Source organism: Xyrauchen texanus, chromosome 7 (assembly GCF_025860055.1).
Source record: "Xyrauchen texanus isolate HMW12.3.18 chromosome 7, RBS_HiC_50CHRs, whole genome shotgun sequence".
Lineage (NCBI taxonomy): Eukaryota > Metazoa > Chordata > Actinopteri > Cypriniformes > Catostomidae > Xyrauchen > Xyrauchen texanus.
Genome location: NC_068282.1, coordinates 42,060,698 through 42,076,707, shown reverse-complemented (window position 1 = coordinate 42,076,707; position 16,010 = coordinate 42,060,698). Strand labels below are relative to the sequence as shown.

Below are 16,010 nucleotides of genomic sequence, written 5' to 3'. Positions count from 1 at the left end.
TTTTATTTATTTAGAGAATTAATTTTTAATATAAATGTATTTACTTACTGTACTGGTTTTTTTTTTTATTTAATTTTTTTTACTTTTTATTAACTTCAGTCAATTAGTCAAAACAAGCTAAAAAAGCTGCCAGTGCTGAAGAAGTAATCCAAAGCATTTAGATTACGCTACTGACTTTGAGTAATATAACAGAAAACATTACAAATTACATTTTTCAGTGTGTATTTTGTAATCTGTAGTGGAATACATTTTAAATGTAACCCTCCCAACCCTGTATATGACACTAATATATTACCATAATATAATGAAATTCTATAATGTAATATTATAATATAAACTATAATATAGATATAATAGAATATTATATATGCTGTAATTAATAATCATTATTTTTATTTATATTTATTTTATTTAAATGCATTTTTTATTACTCATTGATAAATGAATATATCTTTGTTTATTATTAACAATTTCACTATTTTTACTTGAAATTGTCTTAGAAACTTATATTATTTTGTATTTTAAATATAATTGTACATATTTTGTTGAATTTGTATTTTATTGTAGTTTTTCCTAAATAAATAAATTAAAGGAAGCCAATTCCTAATGAAGCAACGGGTTGGCTAGGTCTATCAGAACGTGAATAGCGCGCATGACTGTGACCAATCACATATGAATGACCCATAAACATCGGCATACTGTATACATTTCACCAATCATCGACATGACCAGACGAGATAAGGCGGGGTTTGTCTACTACGCCATAGGCGGACTCAAGCGTCAGTCATTCAGTGATTTGACATTGGAAAGTAACGGAGTGCAAAAGCGCGTCAGATGCTGAAATCAGAGTGAAAACATGGATGTTTCATTCGTGTTTTTATGCAAAATTATATGCAATCCATTTATTGATCAGCTCGCCACGTGAACACAAGGTAAGTCATCTACAACCTTTATTTGTGTGTAGTTGTTTTTTGTAAGCAGACGTTTGCAGTAAGTGACCAATGTAGCTGATTTAGCTGTCCATCCATGGCCCTGTGTATCATAAGACATAGCATGTTTATTTTACGTAGACGAATTAGTCATCCAGATGTTATATGCTACAACAACAACAACAATAATAATAACAATATTAAGCATATTATTGTTGTTGTTAATAATAATAATAATAGTAGCTAATGTATATAAATATAACAATGTTTTTTTTATTGTTAACAACTTTCTTATTTTTTGCTTATTTTAGTATTAAATATACATACATTATGTGGTATTTTATACACAATGAATATATTGAATATATTTTCTTGTTTAATTTAGTCTGCTTCCCTTGTAAATGTGTTATTTGTAACGTAGGTAGAATACAAGGCCAACAGAGTTCGTCAGAATGTGCTCTTAAAGACAACAATAATAGTAATAATAATACTTAAAAACAGACATTTATTAATAATAACAATAAAAATAAAACATCAGTGTATTTTTTTATTGTTATTATATAATAATCATAATATAATTGTTATATATATATATATATATACACACACACACATAAATACAGGGGTGTAAAAAATACCCTAAATTTTACTCAAAAGTCCAAGTATGTAGCTGAAAACACAATTGAGTGAAAGTAAAAAAGTATTCACATTAAATCATACTGTACTGTTAAAAAAGTAAAAAGAATGAAATCAGCAAGTTGCTCAGCAAGTAAAGACACTGTCTACCACGCCTGGAGTCGCAAGTTCGAATCCAGTGTGTGCTGAGTGACTCCAGTCAGGCTTCCTAAGCAACCAATTGGCCCGGAGATTCGTCAGGTGAAGGACTGGGGTATAAGTCCTGAAGAGCACAAGTCCACCCGTGAGCTCAAATTGTCATAGAAACACCACAAAATGATGTGGTTGCTTCAGACGTTAAATTTTTTTATTTTTTTTATCTCACATTTGCTTAAGGGTAGGGAGGTCAGTTTTGCTGATTTAAATCTCGATATAACATCAACCTTAAAACCCGTATCTGTTTGGGAGAACATTTCACTTGATTTTAGCGCCACACAGTGGACATTTCAGTTCGGAACTGCCCTAAGAAGTGAACCACAAAATTCTATTTTGCAAAAACATTGTCACAGTCAAGCAGTGTTTGTTGCATTGGAGAAGGCACTAACGAATTGCGATGTCAGAGCACCCAGCCCCTTAAGACATAAAGAAAGATAAAAAGAAATTCAATGAAGCTTTGAAGAAATTTAGTAATATTGTTAGTTTTGTGAATTGTATTCTGAGGTTTGCTACCAAACTTTGCTGTTGTAGCAGATGGATGAATTCATTATAAAATTCAAAATAAATCTCATAATTAATATTTACTCAGATCCCATAATTTTTATTAGCATTATTATACTCATGATCATTATTGTCTTTATAGTTATTATTATAATTAATAGTTGCCTAACAACAACAACAACAACAATAATTCAGCAAATAGGGAGTAAAAGTCCATAGATATGATTTAAATATGAAGGCAAGTGTAGAAATAAATGACATGTACACATTTAATTACAAAAGCCTTTTGTTTTTATATGTATATTTGCAACATGATCGATAATTTTTGACTTTACAACTGTCCAATCTGTAGAAGTAGCAGGTGCTTAGAATTAAGTTTAGGACAAAAACTGTCAGTGCTACTCACTTCATGCTCAAAGTTTGAAATGAATACATCACATTCAGTCGGGCGGTCACATACGGTCTAGTTGCACAAATATTGAATGTGTAAAACGTACCGAAGATCAAATCAGATCTGAAATTCTGCCTCTGCAGATGGTCGGAACTCCACACAGCCGCCGTGTGACTCTCCATTTGAAACGAAAGACCTCCGGTCTGCCATCTGTCATTTGATGGTTGCAGCGAAAAGGGCGGCTTCAGTACAGTAAGACAAAAGAAAATGATCTGCAAAAATATAGTGAGTACTTTTCAAGTTTAAATAAAATTTTAAGGAGTAAAAAGTAATATTTTTTCTTTGGAAATGTAATTAAGTTAAAGTACAAGTATTCTTTTTAAACTGCACTCGAGTAAATCCCAAAAAATAAAACTTAAGTAAAAAGTATTTTTACTCAATTACTTTACACCCCTGTACATATACTGTATATACAGATTTCTATTGGCTCTATTCTATTCTGTTCAATTCTGTTATGTTCTGGGGGGTTTTCTATTATATTCAATTATATTCATTTCTTTTCTATTCAGTATAACAGTATTTATATTTACTATAATTTTTTTTATTTTTAGTTGAAATTTTCATATTATATTTATATGGTATTTTATGTGTTATTTGAGACAGAATTTTATATATTTAGTTTTTTTATTTGGTCAGTATCCTTATGAATGTTTTATTTGTAATGTAGGTGTAGCATAATAGACATAGACGCATTTGTCAGTATTCTGCATTTGCATTTGATGAGAATAATAATAATTATTATTATTGTTATTATTATAGTTATTGTAATTAACTGTAACTATGTGGTTATTAATATATTTTCTTATTCTTACTTGGTATTTTCTCAGAACACATTTACATTATAAACATTTATCTTATTATTCATACTTATTAATCTTATTATATATATATATATATATACTTCATACATGTGGTATTTTATACATATTGTTATAAAGTCTGTTGTTTGATTCGGTCAGTATACCTTATTAAATGGGTTTTTTGTAGCTAAGCTTTGGTTTTAGTTTTATGCAGCGATCTCATTTGCATCATGTCATTGCAGTAAAGTTTGTTTTTTGACATCTCTATGTTTTGTCTCTTTTAGCCCTAGTTTTCTGAGCTTCACTGTTAGATCATCTTTCAGTGATCATCTCTCATCATGGAGGGCCAATATGTCTCAATTCATGGCCTCAACATCACCCACAGCCCTCTTGCGGCACCAGCCATGTCTATCGACAAACTTTTCCCAGCTCTGCTGGAGTGCTTCGGCATTATCCTGTGCGGCTATGTGGCGGGTCGTAATGACATCATCAGCGCAACACAAATCAAAGGGCTGGGCAGCTTCTTGTCATGTTTTGCACTTCCTGCTCTGCTCTTCAAAAATATGGTGCAGCTGCAGTTCGAGCATGTCGTCTGGTCTTTCCTCTGGAGTGTCTTGATCGCAAAAGTGTGTGTGTTCTTGTTGGTGTGTGTGATGACACTGTTGGTGGCAAGTCCTGAGAGCAAATTCAGTAAAGCAGGGCTGTTTGCTATCTTTACAACTCAGAGCAATGACTTTGCACTGGGATATCCTATAGGTGAGGATCGCTACATATACACTACATGTCCTAATATATGTGGAGTTGTTACTCCGTTTGCTGCTATAACAGCTTCCACTCTTCTGGGAAGGCTTTCCACTAGATGTTGGAACATAGTTCAGGGATTTGCTCTCATTCAGCACACAAAAAAGCATCAGTAAGGTCAGACTCTCGCTTTGTGTACAGGGGCATTTTCAGGCTAGAACAAAAAATTGTTTGTCTAAGGAGTTTGCATGGCTGTATGCTTGTTTTTATGCACCTGTTAGTAATTGGTTTAGCTGAAATAAACAAAGCCGGTAAATAGAAGTTGGTGTCTGCATACTTTTGGCCATACAGTGTTCATTAATACATCAAAAGTACACATGCAGACACCTATCTGTACAAAAATGACAAAGAACACATGATTCCAAGACATTAATCATAAATCCATATTCTCCACCCAGTTGATGCACTGTACAGGAATTCACACCCAGAGTATATGCAGTATATATATCTGGTGGCTCCTGTATCTCTGATGCTGTTGAACCCTGTGGGCTTTGCTCTATGTGAGATCCAGCGATGGAGACACAACACCGACCATAGCTACAGGAAGCTACATGTGATCTGTACTGTTATACTGCAGGTGTGTGTATTTATCTCCTTGCAGACATTTCTGCATTCATATTTTAGTTTGTGTTGGTTTCAGCTTTTTCCATCTACTTGTTTTGTTCTTTCCTTTTCACTCTTTTCAGGTTCTGAAGAACCCAATTGTCTTCATGGTCATTGTAGGAATTCTCTGCCATTTCCTGTTTGGTGGGCGTGTCCCCGTGTTGCTTGATGAGTTTGTAGATGGCCTGGCAAACTCTTTTGGAGGGGTGGCGCTCTTTTATCTGGGACTGAACATGGTGGGACAGATGCATAAACTCACTCACGCCACTGGAGTTTCCCTCATTCTACTTATCACTGCCAAACTGTGAGTGAGATCAAACTGTGTGATTTGTACTATTAACCAAAAGGCTGAAGGTTTGAATCCTGCAACAACAGATGGTTTATGAGCTACCATCATGAAGGCACTTGATGCTAGGTTACTCCAAATCCTTAGCCTTTAGGTTCCTACTTGCCACCAGCATAAGTGATTAGGTATTCATCTGTGTGTTTCAGGTGTGGTAAGGAATTGCCAATGTGGTTCTGGATAAGTGTATGTTTGTGTGTTTCCAGGCTAATTATGCCATTAATGTGTAAGGACATGGTGGAGCTGTTGGATGCTGGTAATTCCAGCTCTGTGAATCACTCCAGCATGTCTGACTATGCGTTCCTGTATGGAGTCTTCCCCACCGCTCCCAGCGTGGTCATCTATGCTGCCCAGTACAATATGGAGCTGGATGTGGTGAGTGCTGAAAGAATGAATATTGTTTTTCACTGGTAGATATGCAGAATAAATCACTGGAGTGTGTTCAAACAGACACAGACTCGTTCTCGTTAAATGTGGAGTCTAGACGGATCAGAACATGTGTTTGTGTATATCAGGTGACCACAGGTATGGTCATCAGCACGTTCCTGTCTGCGCCCATCATGTATGTGTCGGCATGGTTACTGACTATTCCATGGATGGAGGCCACGTCCCTGGTGAAAGAGCTACAGGATGTGAGCTTCAATGTCAGCAGTGTCAGCCTAATAGCTCTGGTGAGTGTGTGTGGGTTGATGTGTGTAATTGTTGCTAAAGATCTAAAACAAGAATACATGTTCCACTTGCTATGGATGAAGGAGAAGAAAATAGAGACTTTGGAGATGAGTTTTTAAATGATGATTTTTTTGTCATTTCTATTCTGTTCTGTTGTTCTTCAGGTTCTATCTCATTCCATTATATTATATACTGTTCTGGTTTTATTATGGTTGATTTTCAATTCTGTTCTATTAAATTGTATTCTATTCTGATCTGGATCTATTCTATTTTCTTCTGCTTCTGTTCTATCCTGATTCTATTGAATTCTGATATGTTCTGTTTCGTTTCTATCCCATTCTATTCTAGTTCTATTCAGTTCTCTTCTGTTTCTATTCTATTTTTTGTTCTCTTTTGTTTCTATTTTATTATTTTGTTCCTTTCTGTTATGTTCTGTTTCTACTCTATTTTGGTATTTTCTATTCTAGTTCTATTCTGTTTTGATTCTATTCCATTCTGGTTCTATTATTTTCTGTTCTGTTTCTATTCTATACTCTTCTGATTATATTTACTGTTCTGTTGTGTTCTGTTTCTGTTCTATTCTATTCTAGTCTCTATTCTAGTTCAAATCAATTCTCGTTGAAACCTGTTCTATTGTCTTCTGTTCTCTTCTGATTTTATTTTTATTTTAGTTTTATCCTGGTTCTGTTCTACTCTCTTCTGGTTCAATTCTATTCTATTCTATTAGCGTTCTAGTTTGATTTTTCTCTATTCTGTTCTCTTATATTCTGTTTCTATTCTATCCTGTTCTGTTCTATTCTGTTTGGTTTCTATTGTATTCTAGGCTTTTTTTGTATTAGAAAAGCTCAAATCTTCAAATCTTTTGTTTCTATTACATTTTCTTTTGTTGTCTTCTGGTTCTATTCTATTCATTTATCTTCTGTTTCTATCCTATTCTGTTCTATTTCTATTCTGGTTCTATTATTTTCTGTTCTGTTCCAATGTATTCTATTTTTTTTAGTCTCTATTTTAGTTCAAATCAATTCTCTAAGGGTTCTATACAATTTCTTCTGTTCACTGCTTGTTCTATTCTATTTAATTATATTCTGTTCTATTATATTCAATTGGATTCTGTTCTGATCTGGATCAGGTTCTTTTCTATCAAGATTCTATTCTATTATGTTCTGTTTCTTTTCTATGCTTTTCTATTCTAGTTGTATTAAATTGTCTTCTGTTTCTATTTTATTCTGTTGTACCATACTCTTCTCTTCTCTATTCTATTTTATTCTATTCTATTCTTTTCTGGATATATTATGTTCTGTTCCATTCTGTTTCTACTCTGTTCTAGTTCTGTTCTATTCTCTTATGGTTCTATTCACCACTCTTTTATGGACGAATTCCAAACGGCGTTTTAGCACCCTTGAAGGGCACTGTGGAAAGGGGACACCACATGAAGGAGTGTTCCAAACAAAAGTGGGCAACTCAAGTCCTCTGCGAAGGGCCCTTCCACAAGGCAGTTAGCAAAGGGTACATGCGATGGTCACATCTAGGATGTCAATTTACCTTTATGATCACGTGGCCCTGGGTGGTGTGTCCTCAGGATATATTTTAAAGCTTGGTTGTCGATCAGAACATTTACTACATGTTCAAACGCTCGGGCAAACGCTATAGCCCTTTTATAACAGATACTTCTCCTCCGCAGTTTACGTTCGTCCTCCTCCTCCCAAAACAGGGCCCATTTTTTTTACTGTAGGCTAGTCTGAACCCAGTGGTTTATTATTATTATTTATCCTTTAGTCCTCTCATGCACAAAATAATTTTCGGCAGGAAACTTTCATTCATGTATTTTACATACAGTACATTTATGTATATATATTATTATTATTATTATTATTATTATTTAAACAGCAACAGTAAGCCATTTTAAAAAGACACATAAGGCAATGTTTGGTGAAAAAAACTATTACAAAAAGTATATTTATTTGCACAACAAATTAACAGCAATAAATAAGAGATACTTGTTAGAACAGCTACGCTGCATCATCATGGTAACGTTCAAGCGAAGATAAAGTGGAACTGACGTACGTCTTTCATTACTCCCTTCATCAAAAGTGTTACAAATGGCCACACAAGACACGAGTGCCCTGCTCCCTCCAGAGTTCCCACTTTAAGGGCTCAGCCCTTCAAAGGGAGTAGGGCATAGGGATGCTCACTTCGTTTGGAATTCGCCCTCATTTATGTTCTGTTTCTGTTTTATTCTATTCTAGTCTTTATTCTAGTTCAAATTAATCATTTTATGGTTCTATTCTATTTTCTTCTGTTCTCCTCTAGTTTTATTCTGTTATATTCTGTTCCATTCTATTATGTTCTGGTTGTATTATATTCTACTCTCTTAGTTCTATTTAATTCTCTTCGGATTCTATTCTTGTTTTCTTATGTTCTCTTCTGGTTCTATTCCGTTCTGTTTCTATACTATTCTGTAGTAGTCTCTTCTTGTTCAATTCAATTATCTTTTTTTTCTATTCTACTTTCTTCTGGTTCTATTCTATGTTGATCCATTCTGTTATGTTTCTATTCTATTATAGTCTCTTATAGTTGTTTTAAATTATCTTCTTTTTCTATTCCATTTTGTTCTGTTTCTATTATATCCTGCTTCTATTCTACTTTCTTCTGGTTCTATTCTATTTTATTATATTCTAGTTCTATTCTAATCCATTTCATTCTATTATATTCTGTTTCTATTATATTCTGTACTAGTCTCTTCGAGTTCAGTTCAATTCTCTTTTTATTCTATTTTCTTCTGTTTCCATTCTGTTCTCTTCTGATTCTTTTTCTGTTTTTTTCTAATATACTGTATCCTATTCTGCTCTGTTTGATACATTAGAGAGGGAAAGATCTTTTATTAGCAAAATGTGTGTGTGTGTGTGTGTGTGTGTGTGTGTGTTGCATAGGTTTGGACCCTTGCTGTCATGCTGCTAAGCAAGAAGTGTAGAAGGCTGCCACATTTGTTTGCCACAAATCTGTTTTTTGCACAGGTACATAATCTTGCACCCAAAACACCTTAGCAACCGCATAACGTAGCGATGTCCTGGAAACTTACTTTAGCATCATGTCTGCGAGTTTTGCATGGGCAAGCACCACTCTTGTTATAGCAAATCTACTTTTCATTTACCTTTTTATATGTTAGTATATTTATTTCATCTCTTGTGCAGCTCCTAGTGTGTATGTCGATGATCTTGTGGAAGTTTGTGACACATCAAGGAAATGTGTGGTGTCAAATTCTTACCTTCACATTGCTCTACGGGTCTCTTTACAGTACCTACATGTGGACAGGTAACAAATCAAATACTTTACTAACTTAACAATACCTGATGGTTAAAGCCTGATTTCATTGTGTGATCTTTTTTCATCATCTTTGTGTTGTGCAGTTGTAGCAATGTTTAGAGGTTGTGTGGATATTGTGTTGTAGGTCTTTTGGCATTTGCACTCACTTTGTTGAAGAGAAATGAAAACCTTAAGGTGAAGCCCTTTATTTTCATCATCTTTGGCTGGGGGTGAGTATGCATATACGTATGTGTTTTTTATTTTAGATTTAAAAAATGTACAAATGCTTTGAAACTTGAAAAACATCTTTTGTATTCTTAATTTATTATCGTAGAGTTCCTTTTCTGGTTGTGGGTGTGTTGCTAATGCTAGGACAAAGAATGAGTAACAACGTAGACTCCACCTTCTTTTACGGCAAGGGGCAGGTAGGTTAGGATCATCAAACTAATTAAGGACCTGCTACACATTTGCACATAGACCCTGTTTATATACATTCTTCCTCTCTTTTCAGATTGTGTGCACTGTGGTGGTCCTGGGCTCCAGCATTATTCTTGGTGGACTGTCTTTGATGGGTTTGAGCCGAGGGGCCCAAAAGGAGCAGAACTATCAGGCCCTAGATCACAACTTCATGATAGGCACAACAGAAGGTGTCAGACACCCCCAACCAGAGAACCAACACCCATCTGAGCAAGCACCAACCAACAGTAGCCTCAACATAGGAATAGATAGTGAGTGTTTTGTTGTATACATGTGCATATATTTCTTTTGTGGACTGTATGTGCATTCTTAATTCTCCTTTGTTGTTTACAGATTTTGGTTGTATTGAACCCATGCCAGATATGATAGCTGGACATCTTAATGACTCACCAGTTCCTTCAGCAGGTTACAATATTCATTTTATTAATGTTATTGCCAAAGCTGTAAAACCTGTGCATTGACCAACACGATAAGTGTGCATGTCTATGTTCCAGGGGTTTTGCTGAGTGAGGCGTCGAGCTCCACACGTGTGCAGGAGGAGAGACAGATAGCTCGACATGTGCTTCTCTGCCTGCTTCTCATCATCAGCATGCTGGCCGTACGTCAGCTCTCCATACGAAACTGACACACAGAGACTCAATGACTCTGTGGGGGGTCATTCCATCTGTTGCAGTTTTCCTTGTTTTTCATATGTTGAATTCCATTTGCAAAAAGCAACCACACAGCAATGCACTTAAAACCATTCTGAACAGGAAAGCAACCACATAGAAATGCCCTGGCAACCATACTCAACACCCTACCATTGTAGCATATCTGAACTCATTTAAAGAACTGGTTTACCAATACAGATGTTAGCCTATTCTGCATTTCGGTCTTTTCATGTTTTGCGTAGGCCTGAGTCTACTGTGTTTTGCTGAAAATAAACTCAAAATATACTCAAAGCAGTATTCTTCAAATCTCTTTATCTTCTTTATATCTATACCTGTATTTCAGAACCTGTCCAGCTGCCTGTGGTGGTTGTTCAATGCAGATCCTGGGCGGCTTTACCTAGAGCTGCAGTTTTTTTGTGCTGTGGCCAATTATGGACAGGTGAGCACAGTCATACAACTCTCACTAGTCTATAATATAGATCTGAATTGGTGATGGCATCATAACATTGAAGACACTGCGCCGCCATATTGGAATACCTAAACATTTGAGGGTGCCAACTGACTTTATAGGAAAACTTATCAAAGTAAACATTACACATTCAATCACAGATTTTATACCTGAAATATGCCTGTACAGCCTTACAATGCAAACTTTCTATGCATGTAATTGTTTACATTTTTAGACATATGTATGTATGCCACATGCCTGAGAGAGCACATTTTCTCTAGCTCTCTCTCTCTCACACACATACACAGTGGGCACACAGAGGGGAAGAAAGAAGCCATGCAAAGATGGTTAAAATAATAACTAATGCTCTGTGTTTAAATGGTTTTAAAATGGCAAATACACACACACACACACACACACACACACACACACACACACGCACGCTCAAAGAATGGCATGTATGTATAGCTATAGAGAGCATGTAAATATGAAAACGCAGCCGAATCCCAGCCATTTTAAGCCATTTAGAAATCCTGACCATACTTTTTTAAGGTCTGAAAAATAGGATGTCCATTGAAAGGATGCATGGTCCACCTAAAACTAGCAGATATTACAGCTTTTCCTACTTGATTTACAACCTGTAAATTGGACAGTTTGTCCACATCCTTTGGTGAACGCTGTACTGTACTGATACGCAGCACTCCGGTACAGGTGGATGCTCTGACATCGCGATTCACTTGTGCCTTTTCCCTTGCGATGGATATTACCCTTAGCGAACAAATGAAAGGTTAATCACGACTGTCACTAGGGGCGAAAGGCGACAACCATATCAGGAGTTCGGAGACAAAACCTGCTTCCCAAACTGCACACTTCTGCAATATTCTATGCCATTTTGTAGGGCGAGTAGTAGGCCAACACTGAAAATGCAACAAAAGAAGTGTATTTTAAATACCCAGATGATGCACATTTACAACCATCAAAACTGAGTGTGGAATGTTGGGCACTTCATGCACTCACATTGCCTTAGATAGCGGAAGGCGTGGAGTTACCTGGCTGTGCTGCTGGTCTGACAAAACAGTTGTAAATAATGAAGAATGTAGCAGCTAGAAAAACTTTGGTGAGTTGAATGTGGCGAATGCTTCTGTGTTGTAAAAATACATTAACGACAATACTACACTTTGAAAATTCGTACACTACATGGAATTAGAATTATTAACAGACAATTTTTGTACATAAGCCTCTGAAATTAAAACCATACTTTACCTGAATATGTGATGGCATCAATCTGTGAATACGTTGTCTTGTTTATCACTAAATAATTCCACTAAATGACATCAGGATTATTTAGGGTGTTCCAGTTAAACCTATTGCACCTGTTCCACCAGTAGTAGGCACTCGCCTAGCATAAGCAATAACGTACATCCGAGTCCATGAGACTAAATCAATTTAGCGATGGAAGGGCGTAAAATTTTGAAGTGGAACGCAGCCAGGGAATGCCAACACTACCGTTCGAACACTACAGAAGTCTTGGCAGTTAACCGCTGTGTCAGTAATGCAGTTCTATATAAGATCAGTGAGTGAGATTCATTTGAAGAGTGGCTATAAATATTTAAAATAGCTTTTTCTTCCGTCATAGGGTTTTATTTCCTTTGGGATTTTTGGGCTGGATGAACATCTTATTATTCTTCCATTCAAAAAGAGGTGAATATTTGCAAATCTTCCTTCAATTTATTTTTATCTGAATGCTAACATTACTGTTTTTGGATGTAGTTTCAGCACCAACTGTGTGTGTTTGTGTGTGTGTGTGTGTATGTGTGTGTGTGTGTGTAGGCTAGCTGCTCTGTGTGGTATTACTGAAGATGAAACCCCGGAGTCTACTGCTGTGCCAGAGGAGATTCGACTCACCTGTACACAGATGGTGCGATACCACAAAGATCAGTGCGTTCAGGATATAGTTCGCAATAGAGGGTATGAGTGTGTAAGATGTCAGATGCTTACATTTATATTAAAATGGCATGTGTTGTGTGGGGTAGCATGTTTTTCTCTATAGATCTTCACATTTTTGGTTTCAACTTTGGATTTTCTGTTTATCTTTCCATGTGCCATATTTTTCAGTTGTTGATCATAAACGCATGCATTCTTATTAATAGTTTAATTATTGTTTATTCATAGAATTGTAGAGAAGGGGCAGGAAATGATTGGAGAGTAGGGTCTGAAAATGTAAAGAGCCAGATTCTTACTCATGCCACCTGCATGAGCAAATATGTTTACAATACACACACAGAACCAAGATATCTGTTATATCATGGCACAAAACAGCTATTACATTCTACAATAAGGTGGTCCACTGTCATATTTGAAATGTTACTAATTTCATCATGGCTATCCTCCTATTATCAGTACTCTAGGTTTCAGAATACATTAATCATGACAAATATATCAATAAATAGGTTAAATAATACAGCGGTAAGCATAAACCTTTGTTTTTGTGTGATTTTGCATTCATGCCAGAAGATGTCAGTATAAAGTCCAAGATTAATGGTGTACAAGCCAATGTAAACAAAAAATTACTTGGTGCACCTTAAACACACACAGTTCACATTTCATAACACATATACTTTTTCTGTCCTTTTTCTTGCTTTCTTATCTGTTTCTCTCTCTCTTTTGTCTTAGTGGGTCTTCTGAATCCCTCACAGGACCAGTGGGTGAATCCTTTCTTTGATTGACAGGTGTGCTCACTGGTGCCTGACCAGGTAGATCATTGGATCCTGTGCATGGGTGCGGCCATGGATAGAAAGGTGTGGCCTGCTTTCACAGCACACAGCTGCAGAAGTGTGGTGTCTTAAAGCATGTGACACATCTGTATGGTTTCCAATGCCCTGCAATATTGCTCCAGAAAGCGGTGATGTCACACACTGATCATCACAACCTAAAACAAGGACTAAACTGACTGAATTAAGACTGGACTGAGCTATGAATTGAGCTGTTCTTTCATCAGTATGTTTTGCACTACTTAAATTGATATGCATGGCAAAGGGCACAAGATTATCCCTTTATCTCGTACACATACGCGCACATTCAACAGCCCTTAAGCTGTTCTGCACAGTAAAATACACATCTGCACTGATTGTTGCAGTTACATTAATAATCTGATAATGAAGGTATCACCAGTCTTTACAAGTGCTGTAAAAACATACTTCTGACTCTATGATTAATTGTATGCTTTGTGTTACTTTTGAGTCATGATGATAAGACTACAGTATATGGCCTTGTTGCAAAGCAAAACAAGCCATGTTTACAAACCTCTGCTGTGATAGAGGAATTATACTGCACAGTTACGTCTTAAGAGTGAGGTAAGGACAAATTCAGGACATCTTGTTTAATGCTAGCCCTCAAGCCCTAAATTCCCATTATCATCAGTTACAGTTACCTTATACAGTTACAGGGGAAGTTGTCACAAGAGCTGCATCTCATTAACTAAAAGGATTTAAGTCTAAAGTCCATTACTCAAATGTGTGTTTCCTCTAGCAGTGATTTTGTAGACTGGTTCCAAACAACTAGTTTTAATGTGGCAGATTTAGCCAAATTGGCTCATTTTCATCTGTAGTCCTTAGGCAGGTTGATGTTATAATAACCAAATAAAAAACAGACAAACAAAATTGTCATTACACAAATACAAAACTGTCATATCAGAATCTCTATAAATGCTCACAATTTTGGGACTGGCAGCCTTACCCCACCTTAAGGTTTGTTTGTAGGGTATGAGGGTCAATCTTTAAATTTACACAACATATTTGATTGAGTCGTCAGTTTTTATGCAAATGAAACATAAATAGCCTTCTTTTTTCCCATGTCTAGTTGGCTATCAGTTAGCATGATTGACATTTGTCAGTGTTGTAGCTAGCTAATCAAATTTCATCATGGCTGACAGAGTGGGGTCTATTTTAATAACAACTAACTGATTAATTAACAACTGATCCCCTTAATGTGTTAAAAATATCTGCAATTACAAAAATGAATGAAATCGTTATAGTGAGTGTAAATATATACAGATATATATCTGACCTTTGGGTTAAGCTTTCCTATTAATATTGTTTTATTTCACCTTCTATTTGCCATTCTTTATTGTGTCTTGAGAGCCACTCCTGTCCCTATGAGCTGGTGATGGTGTTCTAAACAATGAGCACACAATTGAATTGTTAAATTGAAAAACTAATTTCACCATTTTACAGTATGTTGTTTTCATACTGTATGTTTGCCAATACAATTCACTTATGTTATCAGATGTTCTTTAGTCTCTTGTTAATGTTTTTGCCAATAAATAACAATACGTGGTGTGTTTTTGTGAACAAAAATGATTCTCAAGATATGTCTGGGTCAGATACCCTATGCCTGTATGTAAACTGTGATGTGTGAAATGATGAAATTCATACAGCATATAAAATGCTGTTTGAATGAGAAAAGTGGTCCTTTTGGTAAAGAACAAACAAACAGAGTGGCTATTTGCATTTTGTGTAAATACTGTAGCACCTGCCACACAGCTTGGTGTTAGATTTAGATCTAAATCTAAATTTCTACCTCTCTCTAATCAAAATTTGAAACGTAAAAATATTGTACAAAATTTGGGCTAACCGATTAAGCAAAGTTATAACTTATACATACAGATCAGGTGGGGTTTATTCAGGGTTGTAGCTCTTCTGATAACATTGGATGTTTCATCAATATCATGTGGTCAGTAGCGAATGATCAGACTCCGGTCGCTACCAGCTCACTTTATGCCGAAAAGGCATTTGATATGGTGGAATGGGATTATCTTTTTAAGATTTTGGGAATATACGGGTTCGGGAATACTTTTATTGGATGGATTAAGTTACTTCTCAGACACCCGGTAGCGGTGGTACAAACAAATTGATTAATTTCAGATTATTTTACTCTGAACAGGAGCACCCAACAGGGTTGCCCTCTTTCCCCATTATTGTTCTGTCTTGCCCTGGAACACCATTAGCAGACACAAAATGAAAGGAAGATGATTTTCCAGGGGTGGTGGCGGGAGGTATGGTGCATAAACTTTTGCTTTACACAGATGATATTTTATTATTAGTCTCTGACCCCACTAGATCTATGCCTTGCCTCCACAGAAATATTAATTCCTTTTCTAATTCTCAGGATACAGAGTCATTTGGTCAAAATTTGAAGCTTTGTCT

The 16,010-nt window shown here is 35.9% G+C and overlaps 1 protein-coding gene across 3 annotated transcripts; it reads left to right on the top strand.

The window, feature by feature from the left end:
• The first annotated feature begins 802 nt into the window (after nucleotides 1–802).
• Nucleotides 803–15,346, top strand: LOC127647059 (integral membrane protein GPR155-like). Of its 3 annotated transcripts, XM_052131132.1 has the most exons (18): nucleotides 803–932; nucleotides 2,796–2,937; nucleotides 3,797–4,268; nucleotides 4,712–4,890; nucleotides 5,000–5,220; nucleotides 5,466–5,634; nucleotides 5,775–5,930; nucleotides 8,859–8,942; nucleotides 9,120–9,240; nucleotides 9,377–9,461; nucleotides 9,566–9,656; nucleotides 9,743–9,959; nucleotides 10,042–10,113; nucleotides 10,203–10,306; nucleotides 10,702–10,797; nucleotides 12,443–12,507; nucleotides 12,637–12,774; nucleotides 13,480–15,346. In XM_052131132.1, the coding sequence occupies exons 3-18, from the start codon at nucleotides 3,851–3,853 to the stop codon at nucleotides 13,526–13,528; spliced, it is 2,265 nt and encodes a 754-aa protein (XP_051987092.1). In that variant the 5' UTR covers nucleotides 803–932; nucleotides 2,796–2,937; nucleotides 3,797–3,850; the 3' UTR covers nucleotides 13,529–15,346. The 3 variants fall into 3 exon arrangements, with proteins under 3 accessions (XP_051987092.1, XP_051987094.1, XP_051987093.1); XM_052131134.1 differs by lacking the exon at nucleotides 2,796–2,937 and having other exon boundaries at nucleotides 811–932; XM_052131133.1 differs by lacking the exons at nucleotides 803–932; nucleotides 2,796–2,937 and having other exon boundaries at nucleotides 3,666–4,268.
• The last annotated feature ends 664 nt before the right edge of the window (nucleotides 15,347–16,010 follow it).